This window comes from Delphinapterus leucas, chromosome 3 (assembly GCF_059928025.1).
Source record: "Delphinapterus leucas isolate spDelLeu-1000000601 "Yukka" chromosome 3, BTC_Dleu_Yukka2, whole genome shotgun sequence".
In the NCBI taxonomy this organism is placed as follows: Eukaryota; Metazoa; Chordata; class Mammalia; order Artiodactyla; family Monodontidae; genus Delphinapterus; species Delphinapterus leucas.
This window is the reverse complement of record NC_143131.1, coordinates 1,899,255-1,918,444: the sequence shown is the minus strand read 5'-3', so window position 1 is coordinate 1,918,444 and position 19,190 is coordinate 1,899,255. Positions and strand designations below refer to the sequence as shown.

Sequence of the window (19,190 nt, the reverse complement as noted above, 5' to 3'; positions counted from 1 at the left end):
CCCTTGGTGCTCGGCCCACCCAGGGAGATTTTCGTTCTTAACGCCAGTCTGGCCTGTCCCCGCTCCCTCGCTTGGCTCTGATCCCGGCTCTGATCCCAGATATTTCCCCTCTGCCGGCAGAGGTACCCCGGCCCCGCGGGGCCGTCCACGACCTCCAGGCGAGCACCCCTGTCCCAGTCTCGCCAGCGTCCCAGCGGGTCGGCGCCTCGGGGGACTCTCCATCCCCCAGGGGCCGCCGCCTCGCCCCAGCCAACGGGGGGTGGGGCTGGGGGTGGGGCGGGGGCGTGGTCTCCGAAATGTGCTCCTCCCGGGCGCCGGGGCTCCGCCCTGCGGGCGCTGCTCCCTCTGCACCCACTGTGTCTGCACCCCTTTCTCGCTCATCCTGTGTCACTAGGCGATGATTCTTTACACTAAACTTACATTAGTGTAAGTTTGTAAATTCTGTATATTAAGCCGTGCGAATCACTGCACAGGTTCTGCCTCCGGATGTGGCCCTGAGGACAGACACACTGTTCTCCGTTCCTCCAGGTTCTGTTTTGTTCTCTCGCAAATCCACCTGTTTTTGTCTTGAATTCCTCAGGGAGGGTGCCAGTGCCGCTGGCCCGTGGCTCCCTCGAGCTTATAACTCCGCACCGCGAGCTCCCTGCAGAGGGCTGCGTCTGGGGGGTGGCCCCTGGCAGAGCAGCTGCGGCCACTGTGGTGCCCGGCTTGTCCTCAGACCTCAGCCGTCGAAGTTCCAGAGCCGGGAGGCTGCACCATCAGGCTGGTGACTTTGGGCTGGGATTTCTCACGAGAGACTTCTTTTCCTTCCCGGAGGCCAAGCCAGATCCTTCTTCCTTTCCTGGGACTTTTCATTGAGCCACCCTTCTAGGACCCAGTGTTGCATGGGACTCCATCCAGCTCTGCCCCAAGGTCTGGAATCATCCAAGCTAGGCTGGCCTGGGGCAACGTTCCAGATGAATTATCTGTACACCAACAAGAGCGTTTCCAGAACACACTACGTCCTGACTGTACCTCGTGTCTGGGCTTTGAGACACCAATGCACAGATGAGGACAGGTCCACTGCCCTGGCCCTGACCAGCCTCTCACGGCCAGGGGCCCGGGAGGCCCGGCCTCAGTCAGCACAAGTCACTGCCCTTTAGACAGGGGACGCCCAGGACACTGTCACGCCTCTCGCTGTGACCCTGGGCCCTAGACAAAGCTAGGTGTGCAACTCCTCATCTGACAAAAGCTCCATGATTTTAAAAAAAAAAAAAAAAAAGCAGCTTGATTTTAGAGACATTTTACACCTTGAAGACAACGCGTACTTTCAAGGTAACAGAACCGAACCGCAGCAGATAGAGTAGCTGTGTTTACCTGGTGGAAGCCCAGATAGTCCACAATCGTTGCTGACGCGTAGAATATCATCCCTTCTGCGCTTACCACCAGAGCAAAGCCGTGGAGGGACTAGAAAAAACAAAAAATCGAGTTGGCTCCAAGATACCTTTGTGAAATCATTCAAAATGAAAAAGTCAAGCATTGATTCTGTTCGGCTTTTCAACCATTTCTCCCCCGTTTTGTGGTCTGTATTCATAACCTCCAGAAAGGCCCACTTTTAATTTATTTATGACCATTTTGCAAAAGGTCCCAAGCTAGCAGGTGACACGGGAACTTGGTCACGGTTTATAAGGTTCAAGACTAGGGTTCTTCTTTTTCTAATGATTATCAAATTTATGTCTTATAAAATATACACCATCACTATGAGATGACACGTCAGTACCTGAAACAGAACAGAACCTTTATGCCACCTTGTGGATTTCCCCATTCATGCACCCTCCTCTATACCATGTTCTGATTTTTCTAAGAATTTTTATCATGAAAAAATGTTGAGCTCCATCAAGTGCTATTTCTATATCTACTGAAATCATCACATAGATTTTCTTTAATCTATTAATGTGGTGAGTTACAGTGACAGATTTTCTGATGGTGAAATCATTCTTGCCTACGTAGGGTAAACCTTATCTGATCATAATTTTTAATATGCTCTTGGAATTGATTCATTTCACTTACGAAATATTCATTTATATATAAGGAAATCCGGCCTAGAAGCGTCTCTCTTTATTTTGGTGTCAAGTATACCTCATCTTCCCTCTTTTTTCATTCTCAGGACCCACTTATTTATGATGAGAATGATGTATTCCTTGAAAGTCTGGTTCACCTCACCTCCAAGATCCTCCAGTTTGGGTGCATTTTGGGAGAGATGGTGAGTGAAAGGGGGTGGATTTTAGTGCCATGTCAGTTTATTTATTTATTTATTTATTATTATTATTTTTGTGTGTGGTACGCGGGCCTCCCACTGTTGTGCCCTCTCCCATTGCGGAGCACAGGCTCTGGACGCGCAGGCCCAGCGGCCATGGCTCACGGACCCAGCCGCTCCGCGGCATGTGGGATCTTCCCGGACCGGGGCACGAACCCACGTTCCCTGCATCGGCAGGCGGACTCTCAACCACTGCGCCACCAGGGAAGCCCCATGTCAGTTTATGTAATGGTTGTTAGTGTATTCAGGATTTTTCTCGTATATCAATTTTGGCATTTAAAAATATTTTTTAGTAATGCACTCATTGCATCTTGATTTTAAATTTACTCATGTATGTTATTCACAATATTTTTATGATTATTAAATTTCAGTTATATCTGTAATTATTGTGGCATGTGCTATGTTGGGCTCAACTTAAAGTCTCTCTTTGTTCGAAAAGCGGGCCCTCCAGCCCCTCCTGCACAGGCTTCCCAGAACCATCACTAGTGAGGATGCACGAGGGGCCACGGCCACTAGAGCGCGTGATCAACGCGCATTCTACCTACCTATCTATATCCATCTATCATCTGGCATCATCACCATCACTTTGATACAGAAAATGGCAGCACACTCTGTGTAGGTCCTGGTGAGTGTCAGGCACCACATGTGGAATAGCTCATTCAGTTCTGCATCACCTCCATGAGGCAGGAACAGTCTGATTCTACTGGGCCAATACAGAAGCTGGAGGTGAGGGAGGTTCTGGCAACTGGACAGTGGTGTTCAAAATATTTCAGTTTGAATCTTTAACATACAGACATTTAGAGACTCTTTTTTTTTTTTAATTTTTTGGTCGCGCAGCATGCAGGATCTTAGTTCCCTGACCAAGGATCGAACCTGCGCCCCCTGCAGTGGAAGCGAGGAGTCCTAACCACTGGACCGCCAGGGAAGTCCCCAGACATATAGAGACTTTAACTTCTATGAAGTTTGTAGCTATCAGCAGTGTATTATAATACCCATTTCCCTTAATTCTTGGCCATGCTGGATACCTTTTTCTTTTTTTTCTAATCTTTGCCAATTTTATAAGTGATAAATTATCTTACCACCATTATAATTTTCATTTCTTTGATTATTAATGAGATTGAGAATTTTTCATACATTCATTGATAACTTGTATTTCTTCTTTGGTAAACTGCCCATGCATGTCATGTGCTGATTTTTCTATTAGGGTTTATACATATCAATATCCAAGAGCTTTTAAATTACTGATATCGAAGATTTCTAGGCAGCCATCTAAATTCAAATCCCCACACTTCTAAAAAATGATGGAGAACAACGAGAACAGGTAAAACTACACAAATCTGCACCCCCATCAAAATGAGAACACAGAGGTGATGAACTTCAAGTTACACATAAGCAGAAAAGGCAACATAAAGTCCCAGTAAGCTTACGATGACTGTTTTAAAAGAACAAAGTGTGTAATCGCTCCTCAAGAAACTAGAGAAAGCAGAGACAATTAAATACGATGTAAGGAGAGGGAAAGAAAAATTTTAAATAAGAGAAAAAACAATGAAAATTGTTTAAACAGTTAAATGATAAAGATTGTCAACAAAGTGAAAAATTGCTTCTTTAAAAAGATTAATAAAATTGATAAACTCTTAGCAAGACTGATCAAGAAAAATTACGGACACCAGGAATTTTAAAGAATACATCATTACAGATCCTACAGACATTAAAAAGATAGTGAGGAAATAATAAAAATGATACTGAAGAAATTAATTTACCAGAATTGACCCATTAGAGATAGAAACCTTAGAAGATCAATTTCTGTAGAAGAAATAAAGTTATCAAGGAACTAACCCAGGATAATGCACCAGGCCCAGATGGTTTTAAAAAGGAATTCTACCAAATCTTTAAAAATCAGATAACACCAATGCCCCATAAATTGTCTCAGAAATAGAAAGTGAAGGAAATTTTCTAATTCTTTTTAAGAAGTATAACACTGACACTTGATTCTGATAAGGAAAATACAATAAAAATAAAATTGCTTACTTTGACTACTGGTGCAAATATGCTAAATAAAATATTAGCAAACAGACTTCAATTTCACATTAAGAAAAGAATACATCATGACCAAATGAATTTATTCCAGGAATGCAAAGTTGGATATCAGGAAATATTAAGAAATTCATTAATATAACACACCACATTTATAGATCTAAGGAGAAAAACCTATGATTATCTTTTTTTTTTGGCTGTGTTGGGTCTTTGTTGCTGCGCGTGGGCTTTCTCTAGTTGTGGTGAGCGGGGGCAACTTTTCATTGCTGTGCGCAGGCTTCTCATTGTGGTGGTTTCTCTTGTTGCAGAGCATGGGCTCTAGGCGTGCGGGTTTCAGTAGTTGCAGCACATGGGCTCAGTAGCTGTGGCTTGTGGGCTCTAGAGCGCAGGCTCAGTAGTTGTGGCGCATGGGCTTAGCTGTTGCGCAGCATGTGGGATCTTCCCGGACCAGGGCTTGAACCCGTGTCCCCTGCATTGGCAGGCGGATTCTTAACCACTGCGCCACCAGGGAAGTCCCTATGATTATCTTTATAGATGGCAAAAAGCTTTCAACAAAATTCAACACTCGTTCCTGATAAAAACACACAAGAAAATAGGAATTGTGGATACATCTTAACATGGTAACGTGTGTGTGCATGTTGTACGTGTGTGTGTGTCTGTCCATGTTATTCCCAAGGTAGCAACTTAATGGGGAAAAATTCTAGGTGTTTCCAGTATGATCAGGAAGCAAGGCAATGATGCCTATGACATCCCATACTGGGGTGTGTAAACTACACCCCCCAACATATAGCCTGCCACTGGTTTTGTAAATGAAATTTTACTAGAACACGGCCACACCTGTTCATTTACGTATTGTCTTGAGCCACTTTCGCACTACAACAGCAAGGCTGAGTAGTTATGACAGAGACAATATGGCCCAGGGGTCCCCAGTGCCCAGGCCGCACAGCAGGAGGTGAGCGCAGCGGGCAAGTGAGGGAAGCTTCACCTGCCACTCCCCATGGCTGTCTGTCACTAGCATCCCCGCCTGAATATCCCCCCAACCCCATCCGTGGAAAAGCTGTCTTTCATGAAACCAGTCGCTGGTGCCAAAAAAGTTGGGGACCGCTGATATGGCCCACAAAGCCTGAAATATTTCACCATTTGGCCATTTAAAGAAAGAGTTTGCTGACTCCTGTCCTGTAGTATCTGGGGGGTGTTAACTGTTGCAACTAGAAGAGAGAAATCAATGGGAGGCATAAGAACTGAGAAAGTAAAACGATCACTATTTGCAGGTGATACCATGGTTTACTCAGGAAACCCTAGAGAATCAATGATAAAATAACTCAAATAAAAGATTTCAGTAAGCAGCAAGGGTATAAAATTAAATATATATACTCAATAACCTTTACATATGAGAAAAATGACCACATTAGAGGACATCATGGTGCTTAAAACCCCATTTACAAAGAAGACCCAGGACTTGTAAACTCAACAAGAAATGTGCAAAATCGATGCAAAGAAAACGTCAAAACATCTCAACAGGGCTTCCCTGGTGGCGCAGCGGTTGAGAGTCCGCCTGCCGATGCAGGGGACACGGGTTCGTGCCCCAGTCCGGGAAGATCCCACGTGCCGCGGAGCAGCTGGGCCCGTGAGCCATGGCCGCTGAGCCTGCGCGTCCGGAGTCTGTGCTCCGCAACAGGAGACGCCACAACAGTGAGAGGCCCGCGTACCACAAAAAAAAAAAAAAAATCTCAACAGACACAAAATTATATGTGAACAAATGGAAAGACATCCTTCGTTCTTGGGCTGGGTGACTCACCATCATAAAGGTGCCCTTTCTTCCTAAGTGAAGTTATCAACAGAGTGCAATGTTGTCTATATCAAACTTTTTTTATTGAACTATAGTTGATTTACAATATTGTGTTAGTACAGGTGTCCAGATATATATATATATCTGAATCACTATATATATTTCTATATACTCTTTTTCGGATTCTTTCCCATTATAGGTTATTACAAGATACTGAGTATAGTTTCCTGTGCTGTGCAGTAGGCCCTTACGGTTTATCTATTTTATATATAGTGGAGTGTATATCAAATTTTTATGGCGCCATCAAGTTGATACTAAATATGGAAAGTAAACATGCACTAATTGTTACAAAAACACTGAAAAAGAAAGTTAGGGAAGACTGTTATTCCTTGTCAAAATATACCATCAGGCCTCCACAACTAAAGGAGTCGGGTGCTGGCGCGTGAATAGACAAGTGCGTCCATAGCCTGGGATAGGAAGCCCAGAGCAGGTGCAAGTACAGGTGGAAAGGTGGTGTCATCCGAACTACTAGACAAAGCGGGCTTTTCAGTAAATGGTTCTCCCCTGAGATTCTGTCTGTCTGTTTAATAGGCTGAGTGTTCATCTACAGTTGACCAATATTCCTTGTCGCGGAGCATCATCCATTCCAGATCTGCGCTCAGCCACCACGCCTCATTCCTTCACGGCGATGATGGACTTGGTGTGCCGTGCCGCGTTCGGGATGGTTTCATCTAGTCTCACAAGTAAAACGGGCTGAATTTCTCCCGAGCGCCGTCTCTGCCTGGTTTTAGTACAGGGTTCCTGACTGTACAGAATTAGCTGCCCCTTCCCTCATTTTGTGTGCTCTGGAATGGCTCTGGAATGGTATTTTCTGTCCCTTAGAGGTTTACCTAAAATTTGCTTTTAAAACAAGTGGACCAGATACCAGAGAGGCAAGAGTCTGAGCAGCTGCCACTCTGGTCAGTGTCCCCTCAGCTCCTGCAACCGGAAGGCTGGAGACTCCACTGTCCAGCCCTGCCCCAGCCAACCCGCAGCCCCGGAGGCTGTGTGCTCAGGCTTCTGCCTTGTCTTCTCCCTACATTCTTCCAGTTAATTTTGTTGCAGATTTTCTGCCTTCTCCGTTTCACATTAGGACGGCACTTTTGTTTCAGATGTGTGTGTTTCTCTGTCGTTGGGTGTCGGGGGCAGCGGGGACACGGAGCTGCTGACTGGTGTCCGGCTTAAACGGAGGTCGTGTGTTCTGCCCAAAGTGACATCACACCACACACAATTCACGAGGAAACCCCCTGGAAAGGGACGCAGTCTCGCAGCCTCAAACGAGACAAAGCCACAACTTAGCCATTAAAGTATAACTCAGAGAAGAAACGTCGCAGCTCTCAGGAAAACATACAGTAAACACTCGACAAAGATCTTATTCAAGAGGGAAGCACTGAGACATTAAACCAGCCTAAGACGTGTCTGAGACACTAGGTGCTCACAGGCAGCTGGGATAAGATTGCTGCGTTAGATGCAAAATTCAAATCCCCCGGGTGATCCCTGAGCAGCCCTGTGTCCACATGATTTGAAAAGGAGGTGCCACCCAACTTTTCACTTTATTTCAAAATTCTGGACAACTTTCTGACACAGAGGTTCAAACACCAGGGTGGTGACTTTGCAATAGGATTTAGACTTTGTGCTTAGTTTTCTGAGCAAGAAACAAACCCAAGCCTCACATAGCCCCCAGCTGCCCCTCTGCCCTAAACAGTGTGGCACTGGTGACCACATCTCATCGCAAAGCCCGTTATCACTCACCCACCCCAAACCCCAGTGAACTGAAAATCGACCCTGGGTGACACCCATGTCCACTGGAACGTCTCCAGAACCAGACAGACTGTGTCATTTGTCACTGTAATTCCTGTGCGGCTCCTGGGAGAAGTGTCTGGTCCCACTGTCCTCACGTCTTTGAGCCGCAGATGGAAAGTCCAGCGTTTGCCTGGATCTCATCCCAGTGGGCTAGTCACGAGTCTGTGAATATGCCAACACCCAGTGTTTCTCGGTGGTGGTGGGGAACCTATGAAACGTTTGCGATGTTCTATGGTTAACAAAAGGCCCAATTTTCCTATATGTTGACTGCCTCTTTCCCTCCCACTGTTTGGGTCAATCACTAGGACACGAAGCAGACCCCGAAGAGCCTCGTCGGTGAGTCCTTCCCACCCAGACTGGGTGCCAGCCCGGAGATGGCAAGTCCTGTGCCAGCCCGGAGATGGCAAGTCTGGACAGCACTTCTCACAGTTTCTGCGCCACTTCAGAGATGCTTTACCTAAAAACAGAAAACCTTCGCATCCACTTCCACCGGTCTGGAGGATTTCCTGAAGCGCTGTCAGTCTCAGAATCGAAGATGAGGCTGGGCCTCTGAGGCTCAGATTCCTGTGCCCCTCAGACACTGACCCAACCGAGACACTGCACTTTGTTAATGCCAGGTTTTCTTATATTGCGGTAAAATCTATGTAACAGAAAACTCACCATTTTAGCCACTTTCAAGTGCACAATTCTGTGGCACATTCACGTGGTTGTATGGCCGTCACCACCATCTCCAGAACTTTCACATCTTCCCAAACTGACACTCTGCCCCCGCCCCCAGCCCGGCCCCGCCATCTACCCCCTCCTCCAGGGACCTCCTAAGTGGACTCGCGCAGGACTGGTCCTTCTGTGACGGGCTTGTTTATTTAGCACCACACCCTCCGGTGCATCCGTGTTGAAGAATGTGTCAGAATGTCCTTCCTCTTTAAGGCTGACTAATATTCCATTGCACGTACAGACCACCTTTGCTTATCCGTCATCGTTTGATGGGCATCTGGGCTGCTTTCAGCTCCTGGCTCCCGAGGACGATGCTGCTGTGAACAGGGGCTCCAGCAAGGCGTGAGCACACTTCCGGGAAGGAAGGTGTCTAAAGCAAGGAGGAAAGTCCACAGCCTTCTCCCCCTGCAACACTGCCTGGGAGGAAGGAGGCGTGTGATGGGGCGGACCTGCCGCCAGCTCAGAGCTGGGAGTCTTTCCAGAATGAGGACGGTGTCTGTGTTCTCACTGGCCCTCCTGCTCTGGCTTCAAGCGCCTCACCTGGGAAACCCGGGGTTCCTGTGCTGCTGGGATTTGATCTGAATGGGCACCTGCCTCCCTCCCTGCCCCGTGCCCATGCCCAGCGGGGTCTGATGGCCGAGACCCCGGGGGCTGGTGCCGCCCATTGCGGGCGTGACTGTGACCCTCAGACAAGGGAAGCCAGCTCTGGCCTCCACAGGCCTCGCGTCTTATCAGGAGCCGTCCGCAGCGCCCCAGAAGGGGGCCCTGCAGGCTGCCGGTCCAACACCTTCCCTCGGGGCTCTGCAGTGCCCCTCCGCCAGGGGTCTGGGCAGAAGCAGGGCGGGTGGCGCTGGGTCCACCTCGGGACTGTCAGGACACAGCATCCATCCTTCTTACAGCCTCAGCTCAGCGCTGACCAGGGAGAGGTGACGTCACCAGTGGCCATGCGGCCCAGGTGACTGAGCCCAGACACCTCATGGGGCTGGGCAGTGGTGGCCGCGAGGGCCTTGCGCCCTCCCCCGGGCAAGCTGCAGACTCGGTGCATTCCCCCCCAGCCCCCCGGCAGCGGGAGGGGGCGAGGTGGGTGCTGGCTGTGCCACCAGCCCTCGCACAGCATTTCCCATTTCAGAGGCTGCACAGACTCATGATATCCCACTAATAATAGTCCAAAGACCAAAGAAATGTTCAGGGTTTGAGTACATAAAATGCCGTCTCAAAAAAGATTTTACGAGATTAGTCACGACCAAAAACAACCTTAATTTTAACTCCTAAGGCAGAAATTTAAAAAAGAAAAAAGACCATAAAGTGCTATTTGCCGACTCATATGGATTCAATATCAGATTGACGTTCTGGTCCAGAACCATCACGCCAAATACTTCTGCACATGTGGGACCGTCTTTCAAATATGCGTTGCAAACATTTGTTTGTTTTCTCTCTCTCTCTTTTTAATCCTACAAGACTTCTGTGTTTTTTTAAACATGGTACATGGAAAATGAGATCACTTTTCCAAGTGGAAAAAAGAATTTGGCCCCAAGTGGAAGGCTGCACTTTTTTAAGGGCAGAAACAACCACATCCACATTCAATTACTTAGCAGTCACAGGACCTGCACCTGCCACTGCAGGGCCTGCCACTCGCTCTGCCCCCCGACGCCGCTGCCCTAGCCCCTCTTCGGGGATCAAGCCAAACGGGTGAGAAAGCGGAACTTCCTTTTGCCAACCCTTGAATATCCTGATCTCTTCCAGCCCATGCAGAAAAAATAGCTAGCCTGTACTTCAAAGATTGCTTGTCAAGGTCACGGCAGAGGAAAAAGAAGAGGGAAAAAGGAACAATTCCAACGGCCCCTCTCACCGCCCCTCCCTGGAATGAAGGGAAGTTGGGAGCTGTGCCCTCCCCTGAGAGCCGTTGCCACGGTTACAGAGCAACACCGCAAGGCCAGGGCCGCCAGTCACGCGAGCTAGTGAGGGGCACCCGGCGTGTAGGGCAGCCGCTCGGCCCTGCTGGAGCCAGATCACTCGCCAGGCCTCGCAGTGGGGCCTGAGTGCGTGCGAGGCGCTCCTGCTGGGAGCGGATCGCTGGCTGTTTATAGATCCCACAAACAGTAAACTTGGCCTTGGGCTCCTGCCATGGAGCGGCTACGGCACTTGAAAGCAGTTCTCGAAAGATGCAGTTGGCTGACAGGGGCAGGACTGCAAGGGTGGAGGCAGGTGCGGACGCCCAGGCCCTGGGAGCTAGACCCTCGTGCCAGCGCGGCCCCTGCTCTGGCCGCCCACTGCCCAGGGCCCTCCAGGTCCTTCTCTCCAGGTGAGTGACTTGGCTGTGGCACAGACACCTGGGCGGTGGAGGTACCTGGACGGTGAGCTTGGCCCTGGGCCCTCCAGCCTCCCTGTGGCTGGTGGGAGTGGAGCCCAGACCCGGACACAGACATGGCCACAGCAGACAGACACCTCTCTTCCTTCCCTGGGGGGACGCAGCTATTCCAACCAAGTGCTGCCTCTTCAGCTGTGTGACCTTGGACAAGTCAAGGGGCAGAGCAGGGCCTGAGTGACCACAGCGATCGCTGACCAGTGAGCCCTGCACAGTGACCCTGGACGGTCAGGGGCTCCTGGTGGGCAGTCAGGGGTTTCACAGTGGAGAGTTCTGGGGGTCTAAAAGCCACGGAGAGGCCATGTCCAGCCAGGCCCCAGGCAGCTGAACTGCCTTCAGGGGTGGAGCCAGGAGCTGGGGGCTTCTGACCCACAGGGAGACCACTGAGTGGACAGAAAGCACGACCTTGAGGGCCTCGGTGGGACACAGCCTGGGCGTGGCGCTGCCCTCGGCCGCTTGGTGTACGGTCGGGCTGGCGGGGACTGTGGGCCAGCGGGAAGGAGGCTGGGTGTGGGCTGGCGGCCGCCGGGGAGTGGGGGGCAGGCTGCCCTTCCCGGCTGCGTCCACCTGCAGGCCAGCTCTCATGAAGCCTCTGACACTTTTATCTATGTCTGTCGAACCCCTGAAAGAAAAGCCACGTCAAAGGAGTTTGGGAACAACAGGATCAGCGGTCACAACGGGAGGTGAGAAAGTGTGATTTCTCTGAGCACCAAGACCAAAGTGGGAGACAGAGCAGCCCGTGCCGCAGCCTGCTCAGCGGACGCCCCGGAAAAGTGTGGGTGCAGGGGTGAGGACATCAAGGAATTCTCCCCGGAGCGGTCGAGCTGGGCATCCTGGGGCTGCCCGCCCCGGATCCCCAGACATACGCCCGTCAGCCTCGCCAGTGCATTCTTCAACAGCTGGGGACCCAGGGGGTTGTGCGGCCCACCATCCCTCACAGCCACCCCGAGACCCTTGCTCCTGGGCCACCCGGCCCCCCCACCCCTGCCGGCTCTGCTCTGCCCTTCCGGCCGACTCCTACTGTGCTCCACTTTCTGTGCCGGGCGACTCCGTGATTCGGCCACACGTGCTCTGGGGTTTCACACCTGCGTTTCTGGAGGACGCGTGGGCCCTCACCCGCGCGCCCGGCACCAAGGGGCAGAAACAGCAGCAGGGAGGCCCCGTCCACGACCTGCCGGGAGCCGACACCCTCGGGGCCCCCGGCGACTTCTCCCAACCAGGGAAGGGTTTTCTAGGTCTTTCTCTAGAAGAGCGACGGCCTGAACGTGAGAAAGTCTCCACTCTTGTTCCCAGTAGGTCGCCTGTGGTTCCTGAGAAGTTCCCGGCAACTGTGCTGGCTTTTCCAGAAACCACGCCAGCACGGGTCGGCAGGGGTCGGTGGCCTGCTGGGTGTCTGCGGGGCTCCCAGACGCGCAAGGCCGCTCTCACACCATTTCCGCGGGGTCCGTGGGTGCCACTGGGTCCAGGCTGCATGGGTCACCTTCACAGGCCCGAGGCTGGCGGTGGGAATGGGTGAAACCCCTTCACCTCGGCAAGTCAGCACATCTGCCCGTTGGCCACCCCCTCCCCTGAGGATTTTTATTGTTTTAGGGTCCTGCTCCAGCCTCGAACTCAGAAACCAAACACAATCCAATGAGTCTGAGCCTCCCCTCCGGCTCCTTTTAACTTCTTTTGGCATCCAGGTTAAGCACGGATGCGAGGCTTCTGTGTGGGCGCAGGGCGAGCCAGCAGGGCTCTGTCCCCTCCCCAAAGTCAGCCCACGTCATCCAAACGGGAGTGAGCCCCAGAAAGGCCATGGGGACCCCAGCTGCTCCTCACTGTGACCCAGGCAGCCCTGCGCGGGGGTGGGGGTGGGGCCGGGGGAGCAGAGAACAGGTAGAAGGAAGCCTCTCTATGGTCTGCTGCGGCCCCTCCCCCAGCTGCCTGGGGACAGTCGGCCTGGTGGGATGACAGAGGCAAGGGCACAACGGGCACTCACCCCTCCCTGCCCCCCCTCCACAGTCTCATGCAAACCCCAGGCCAGGGCTCCTTCCGAGGTGGCCCTTTCTAAAGGGGAGCCCTCACCAAGGAGGCAAACCCGCCGGTCCAGCCCCTCCCCCCAACCCCTGCCCTCTGACCCTCCCTCCTGCCCCCAGCACACAGCTGCTCAGGGACAGAACACACAGGCCAGGAGACAGCCTGGGAGATGGCCGGCAGGTGGGGCAGCACAGAAAGGAGACCAAGGATGAGACAAGCATGAATTTAAATAAATATGTTTAAGGAGGTAAGAAAATCGATTAGCAAGATGAAATAATAAGAAGAAATAGTACAAGCAAACCAAGGGGAACTATTTATTAGGTATGAGAATGTAAGGAAGAAAGAGAACATTTGAGGGTGTGCTGTGATGGGTACCAACCTGGAAGATCAGTCCTGAAGACAGCAGAGAAGGGAAACCAGACAGAACACAGAAGAGCAGTAGATGGGAGACAGTGCCCAGGAATAGCTGGGTAAAGGTGGCTCCAGAGGTAGAAGCAGTAACGGAGAGGGACAGCATTGGATGCCATGATGGAAAACAAAATCCAGATTAAAGAAGAAAGGCCTCAGATGGAAAGAACTTGGAGCACGAAGCAGGCAAAACAAGACGACAGACACATTACAGTGCGATTCAAGAATATCAAAGCCAAGAACATCAGGCTCACAAAAGCTCAAGAGGGAGCCAGAGCGGAGCCGCTGCAGAGAACCAGCCTCGGACCTCATCAGCGGCACCCGTGCTGCAAACAATGGGACAGGATTTTCGAAGGTTGAAGGAAAAACTTCGAACCTAAGATTCTATATCCCACCAAACTGTTATCCAAGCATGAAGGCGCGGGGTGAGATGCAGGAAGATTTCACATCAAGACCCTCAGTGAAAGCACTGAGGGGAGGCCCTCAGAACAAGAAGCACATCTGGGGGCTGCGAGGAGGGTGACCCACATCCTGAACCTCAGGGGGGGCCTTAAAAAGTCAGGAACACAGACCAGATCTGTGCCGTCCAGGATTCCACTTCTGGGCAAAGTCACTGTGTCCGTGCGGGGTCTGGGGGCCTGGACGGATGCAGGACTGCTGGGGAGACGCCAGCCCTGCTAAATCTAGGGGGTCAAAGAGAAACATGCTTGGAAAGACCTGCTCTGAAGCTGATCCCCCGAGAACGAAAGCAGAGTGTGTGACTTAAACTAGCATGAGAAAGCTCAGTCAGAATGGGGAGCTAGAGAGAAGAAAAAGAAACCAAGGACAGTGCAGTCAATAGAAACAAAATACGAGGGCAGAAACTCGCCCCCAAACAAGAGTAACTACAAGAAGAAGTAACGGGCTAGACTCGCCAACTACAGGATCCCCCCACAAACACTGCAAGAGAGCCACTTCCCAAGAAAGGAAAGCTGACGACGAAAGTACGAGGAGGGGTCCCAGCTGCAAGGACACCAGAAAGCTGAGCAGCTTCAAAGTCTGGACTCTAGCGGGACGAGGGCTGGAGTCAAACGTGCAGGATGTGAGAGCCACAAAGCCCCGGAGCCCCGGCCAGGCTTCCTGCTAGAGCGGCCGCCTGGAGCCGGGGTGGCGTGAGCTGCAGCTGACGGCTCACAGAGCTGCTGCCCCCGGGTTTCCCCAGGTTTCAGGCGTCCGCGTGTCCCCGCCGCCACTGCAGCCCTCGCTTCCGCTCTGCCGGGGGATTGAGCTGCGTCATGGCTCTGCTGGAATCCGCCCGGCGTCTGTGCTCGCAGACTCTTCTGGGGGGAGGCGGGGGTGGGGGGCAGGGAATGCACTGTCCTCAGTGACCGCAGGCCTGGGCCTTCCTTACCTCCCTGGCGGACGAGCTGCCCCCCACAGTGTCTGGTCCACCGCCTTCTCCCCCCACCCCTTCTGGAGGGGCCTTGGGCTCCAGGTCCCCAGCTGCCACTTGGTCACGGCCTGGCCCATGCGGAGGAAGTGGTGCTGGGGGGCCAGGATGCCGGGGCTGTCCTCACTCCCCACCGCGACTCCAAGGACAGGCAGGTACATGTGGATCCCCGGTTGGAAGCCCCTCCCCTGAGGCACCTCCTCGTGGCCTTCCAGCCTCCACCTTCTCGTCTCCGAGCCCGGACTCTCCTGTCCTGGGTGCAGAATTTCACAGAGGCGAACACCTGGTCCTTCTCATCCTCTGTGCTGTTCACCCAGCAGGGCCTTTCAGGCTGGAAACTCAGTCCTGGGCTCTGGGAAACCTTCTGGGTTGCTTCCTTGATGATTTCCTCCCCTGTGGTCTTTCTGGAGCTCCCATTATGCAGGTCCCGTGGGGCCTGGCCATTTCCCCGACTTCCCTCTGTTATTCTCCGCTCATTCTTCACTTAAGCACGGGAGCACTCTAACTCCAGACCCTTCTACGGATTTCTAGGTGTTGCTCTCATGCTTTTAATTTCTGAGCTCTTTTAAGATCTCTGAATGGTCGCTTTTACAGCTACCTGTGTCCCCTGTGTCCGAGCAGCTCGAGGGCCGTACGGTCTGCCTGTCTGGTCATCTCCACTTTGCACATCTGTCTCCTCCAAGCTGACTTTCCTCCTGGATTCTGTGTTTTGCTCCATCAGCCTCTTTCCCGGAGGGTCCAGGATCCCTGTGTGCGCTGGATTTGAGGAGCGGGTTTGGGACAGCTGACAGGAGGCCCGCCACCACAAGCCTGTGCGGCCTCGGTGCCGCATGTCCTGCAGGGGGAGCCCGGACGTCTGCACTTTTAGTCCCTTATCCATATAAAGTAGCAAATTCACAGGCTCTGAGAACCAAGACGGGAGCACTGGAGGCCCTTCCTCTGCTGAGCACCCGACCCCAGTTACTGCATACGCTCAGCACCAGAATGTTCGAGTCACGCTCGGGGGAAGGCAAGAAACAGTGCCACCTCTGAGCTGACACAAACAGCGGAGTGATCAGGTAAGGGATGCAAACCAGCTAACACACCCTCCTCCATGAGATAAAGGTAGCACTTTGAAACGAAAACAACAAAAAAGATGAAAAGTCTCAGAAGAGAAACAGACACTATAAAGAAAAGAACCAAATGAGAATTTTAGAACTGAGAAATAAAATATATGAAGTTAAATTTTCACTGGATGGGCTTAATGGCAGAATGGAGGTGACAGAGAAAAGGGTCAGTAAAGGCAGATAATAGGAAGTATCCAGCCTGAGAGAGAAAATATTGGAAAAAAGTGAAGAGAGCCTCAAGGACCTGTGGGACAGTGTGAAAAGGCCTAACACCTGGGCCAGTGGAGTTTCTGAAATAAAAGAGAAAGAGGTTGGGGAAATAAAAATATTTGAAGAGTATGGCTGAAAACTTTCCAAATTTGGTGAAAGACATAAATTTATAGATTCAGAAAGCTCAGCGAACGCTAAACAGGACAATCTAATAAACCCACTCCCAAGCACATCAAAATTAAGCACCAAAAGTCAACAGAGGGGCTTCCCTGGTGGCGCAGTGGTTGAGAGTCCGCCTGCCGATGCAGGGGACACGGGTTCGTGCCCCGGTCCGGGAAGATCCCACATGCCGCGGAGCGGCTGCGCCCGTGAGCCATGGCCGCTGAGCCTGCGCGTCCGGAGCCTGTGCTCCACGGCAGGAGAGGCCACAACAGTGAGAGGCCCACGTACCACAAAAACAAAAACAAAACAAAAGTCAACAGAGATACTGAAAAGGAATACTAATAAATATTACTAAAATCAAAAAGAAGGCAGAAAAGATGGAAACAAAAAATAGAAAAATTATGAAATGGTAGACTGAAATCCAATAATATCAATGATTACCCTAATATAAACGGCCTCACACACCAATTAAAAAAAAAAGATACTGTCAGACTGGACTTAGAAAAACAAAAAAGGTCCAAATATGTACTGCCAACAAAGGAAAGATATACATTAAATATAATAATACAAATGGACTAAAAGTAAGAAGATGAAGCAAGACATGCCGAGGAAACATTAACTAAAAGGAAGCTGGGGTGGCAACGTTAGCATTAGACAAAGCCCACTTCAGAGCAAGGACAATTACCGGGAATAAAGAGGCATCTTATATAATGATAATGACAGAAAGGTCAATTCATGAAGAAAACATAGTAATCCTAAGTGCGTTTGCGATATACGACAGAACTCCAAAACACATAGAGCAAAAACTGGCAGAACTTAAAGGAGAAATACAAGATTCCACAATTATACTAGAAGATGTCTTTCAGGTTAAGACTAGACAGAAACTCAACAAGGATATAAAAGCCATCAACATTGTCAACCAACTTGATGTGACTGGTGTTTATAGAACACCTCACCCAAGGAGAGCAATCCGGTGGGGGCCCCTTCCTGGCTCACAGATAGCCGTCTCCCACGTGGTAGAAGGGGCGGGGGACTCTCTGGGGTCTCTTTTATAAGAATACAGATCCCGTTCATGAGGGCTCCACCCTCATGGCCAAATCTCCTCCCAAAGACCCCACCACCAAACACCATTGCACTGGGGGTTCGGTCTCCGATCTAGTATGAATTTGAATTATATTAATTTGCGGGGGATACAAATATTTGGTCCACAGCAACAACCAATGAAATCAACAGCTGTGTCTTTGAAAAAAGTCAATAAAATGAATACACCTCTAGCCCAACTGATTAAGAAAAAATAAGAGAAGATGCAAATTACCAATGAAATGAGAAAGGAGACATAGTCACAGAACCCACAGACATTAAGAAGGCAACATGGAGCCCACGGTGCTGGACTGCGGAGGCTGGGAGACGGCTGGGAGGCGCTGCGGGGCCTGGGAAGCCACATTCTGCGGAGGCGAGGGGGCAATGGGAGGAGACTGGGCCCAGGTGCCCCAGGGTCCTTGTAGGGGGAGGGGGCAGCCTCCCAGCCTACCCGACAGCCCTGTGTGGGAGTGGGCTGGTAGGATGAGTAGACCGGCTGGTGGTGAGCCCGGCGGGGCCCTGAGGGGCTGCCTGCGAGCTAGCGGCCCCTGCTGGGTACATGTGAGCTGGAGAGATAGAGGAAAGAGCTCACCACCCTGAGGTGGGGGGGGGGGCGGGGGGGGGGGACGGCGGGGGCCCTCCTCTGACTTTTCCTTCTCCTTATGACTTTTGGAATCAAGTTTGTGTTTCACATTCTCACAAAAGGATAGTAAGTGAAATCAGCAAAGATAGGAAAGGACCCCCGGAACGTCACACTCTCGGAAGACCAGTCACACCCAAACTGAGGGGTTCTCTGCAAGACGACAGGCCAGTGCTCCTTGGGAAGTCAGTGTCCCAGAACCCCAGGGCAGGCCAAGGAACGTTCTAGATTAAAGGAGGTGAGAGAGGCAGGACAGCTAAACATGTGACAGGTTTCCTGTTGGCACAAACGGGGCACTGGGACCGTGTGGGAGCTGAGTCGGCTATGGACACAGTCACAACACGGCCTCAGAGCCCTTGGTCCGGCATCTGTGCCCAGGCCGTGGGGGGCATCCTGGTTTAGCAAATGCACCGAGGCCTCTAGGAGTAAAGGGCATCACGCCTGCCACACACCCTAAATTGGGTCAGAAGAGAAAATGAGTGTGGAGAGAGGGCAAGTGCTAACACGGAAACGTCTGGGAATCTGAAAAATTCTTTGTACCGCTCTGTCAACTGTTTCGTAAGTCTGAAATCACACCGAAATAATAAAAGAAGAAAGAGGTTAAAAAAAAGCAAAAAAATAGGGCAACTTGGGAAAACCATGGACAATTTTGTACCCATAAAATCAATAACATAGATGAAATAGACCAACTCTTTGAAAGATACAAACTACTAAAGTTCACACTAGAATAGATAACCTGAATAGTCCTTAATCAATTAACAAAACTGAATTGATAGTTTAATCTCCATGATTAAAACTGTGATTTGAATTATTAAACTTCTAAAGAAAACTCCCAGACCAGTTGTTTTCTCTGGTGAATTCTAATAAGCATTTCAGGAGGAAATAATACCAGTTCTACACAATCTCCTTCAGAAAAGAGAAGAGAGGGGAACACGCTCAGATGGTTTTATGAGGCCTCCACTAGCATAACACCACAACCAGACAAGAAAAAAACAAAAGTGTTTCTCATGAACATAAACACAAAAATCCCCACAAATATTACCGAATTTAATCCAGCAATATATAAACAAGATCTATCCTGGGCATGCAAGGTTGGTCA

General features: G+C 50.8%; 1 protein-coding gene across 1 annotated transcript in view; it reads right to left on the bottom strand.

The window, feature by feature from the left end:
- AHRR (aryl hydrocarbon receptor repressor) overlaps positions 1-19,190 on the bottom strand; it is a 73,780-nt gene that overhangs the window by 14,612 nt on the left and 39,978 nt on the right. The window contains exon 7 of the mRNA XM_089908636.1: positions 1,357-1,446. Coding sequence (XP_089764762.1) covers positions 1,357-1,446 — 90 coding nt within the window. The remainder of the gene's footprint in view (positions 1-1,356; positions 1,447-19,190) is intronic.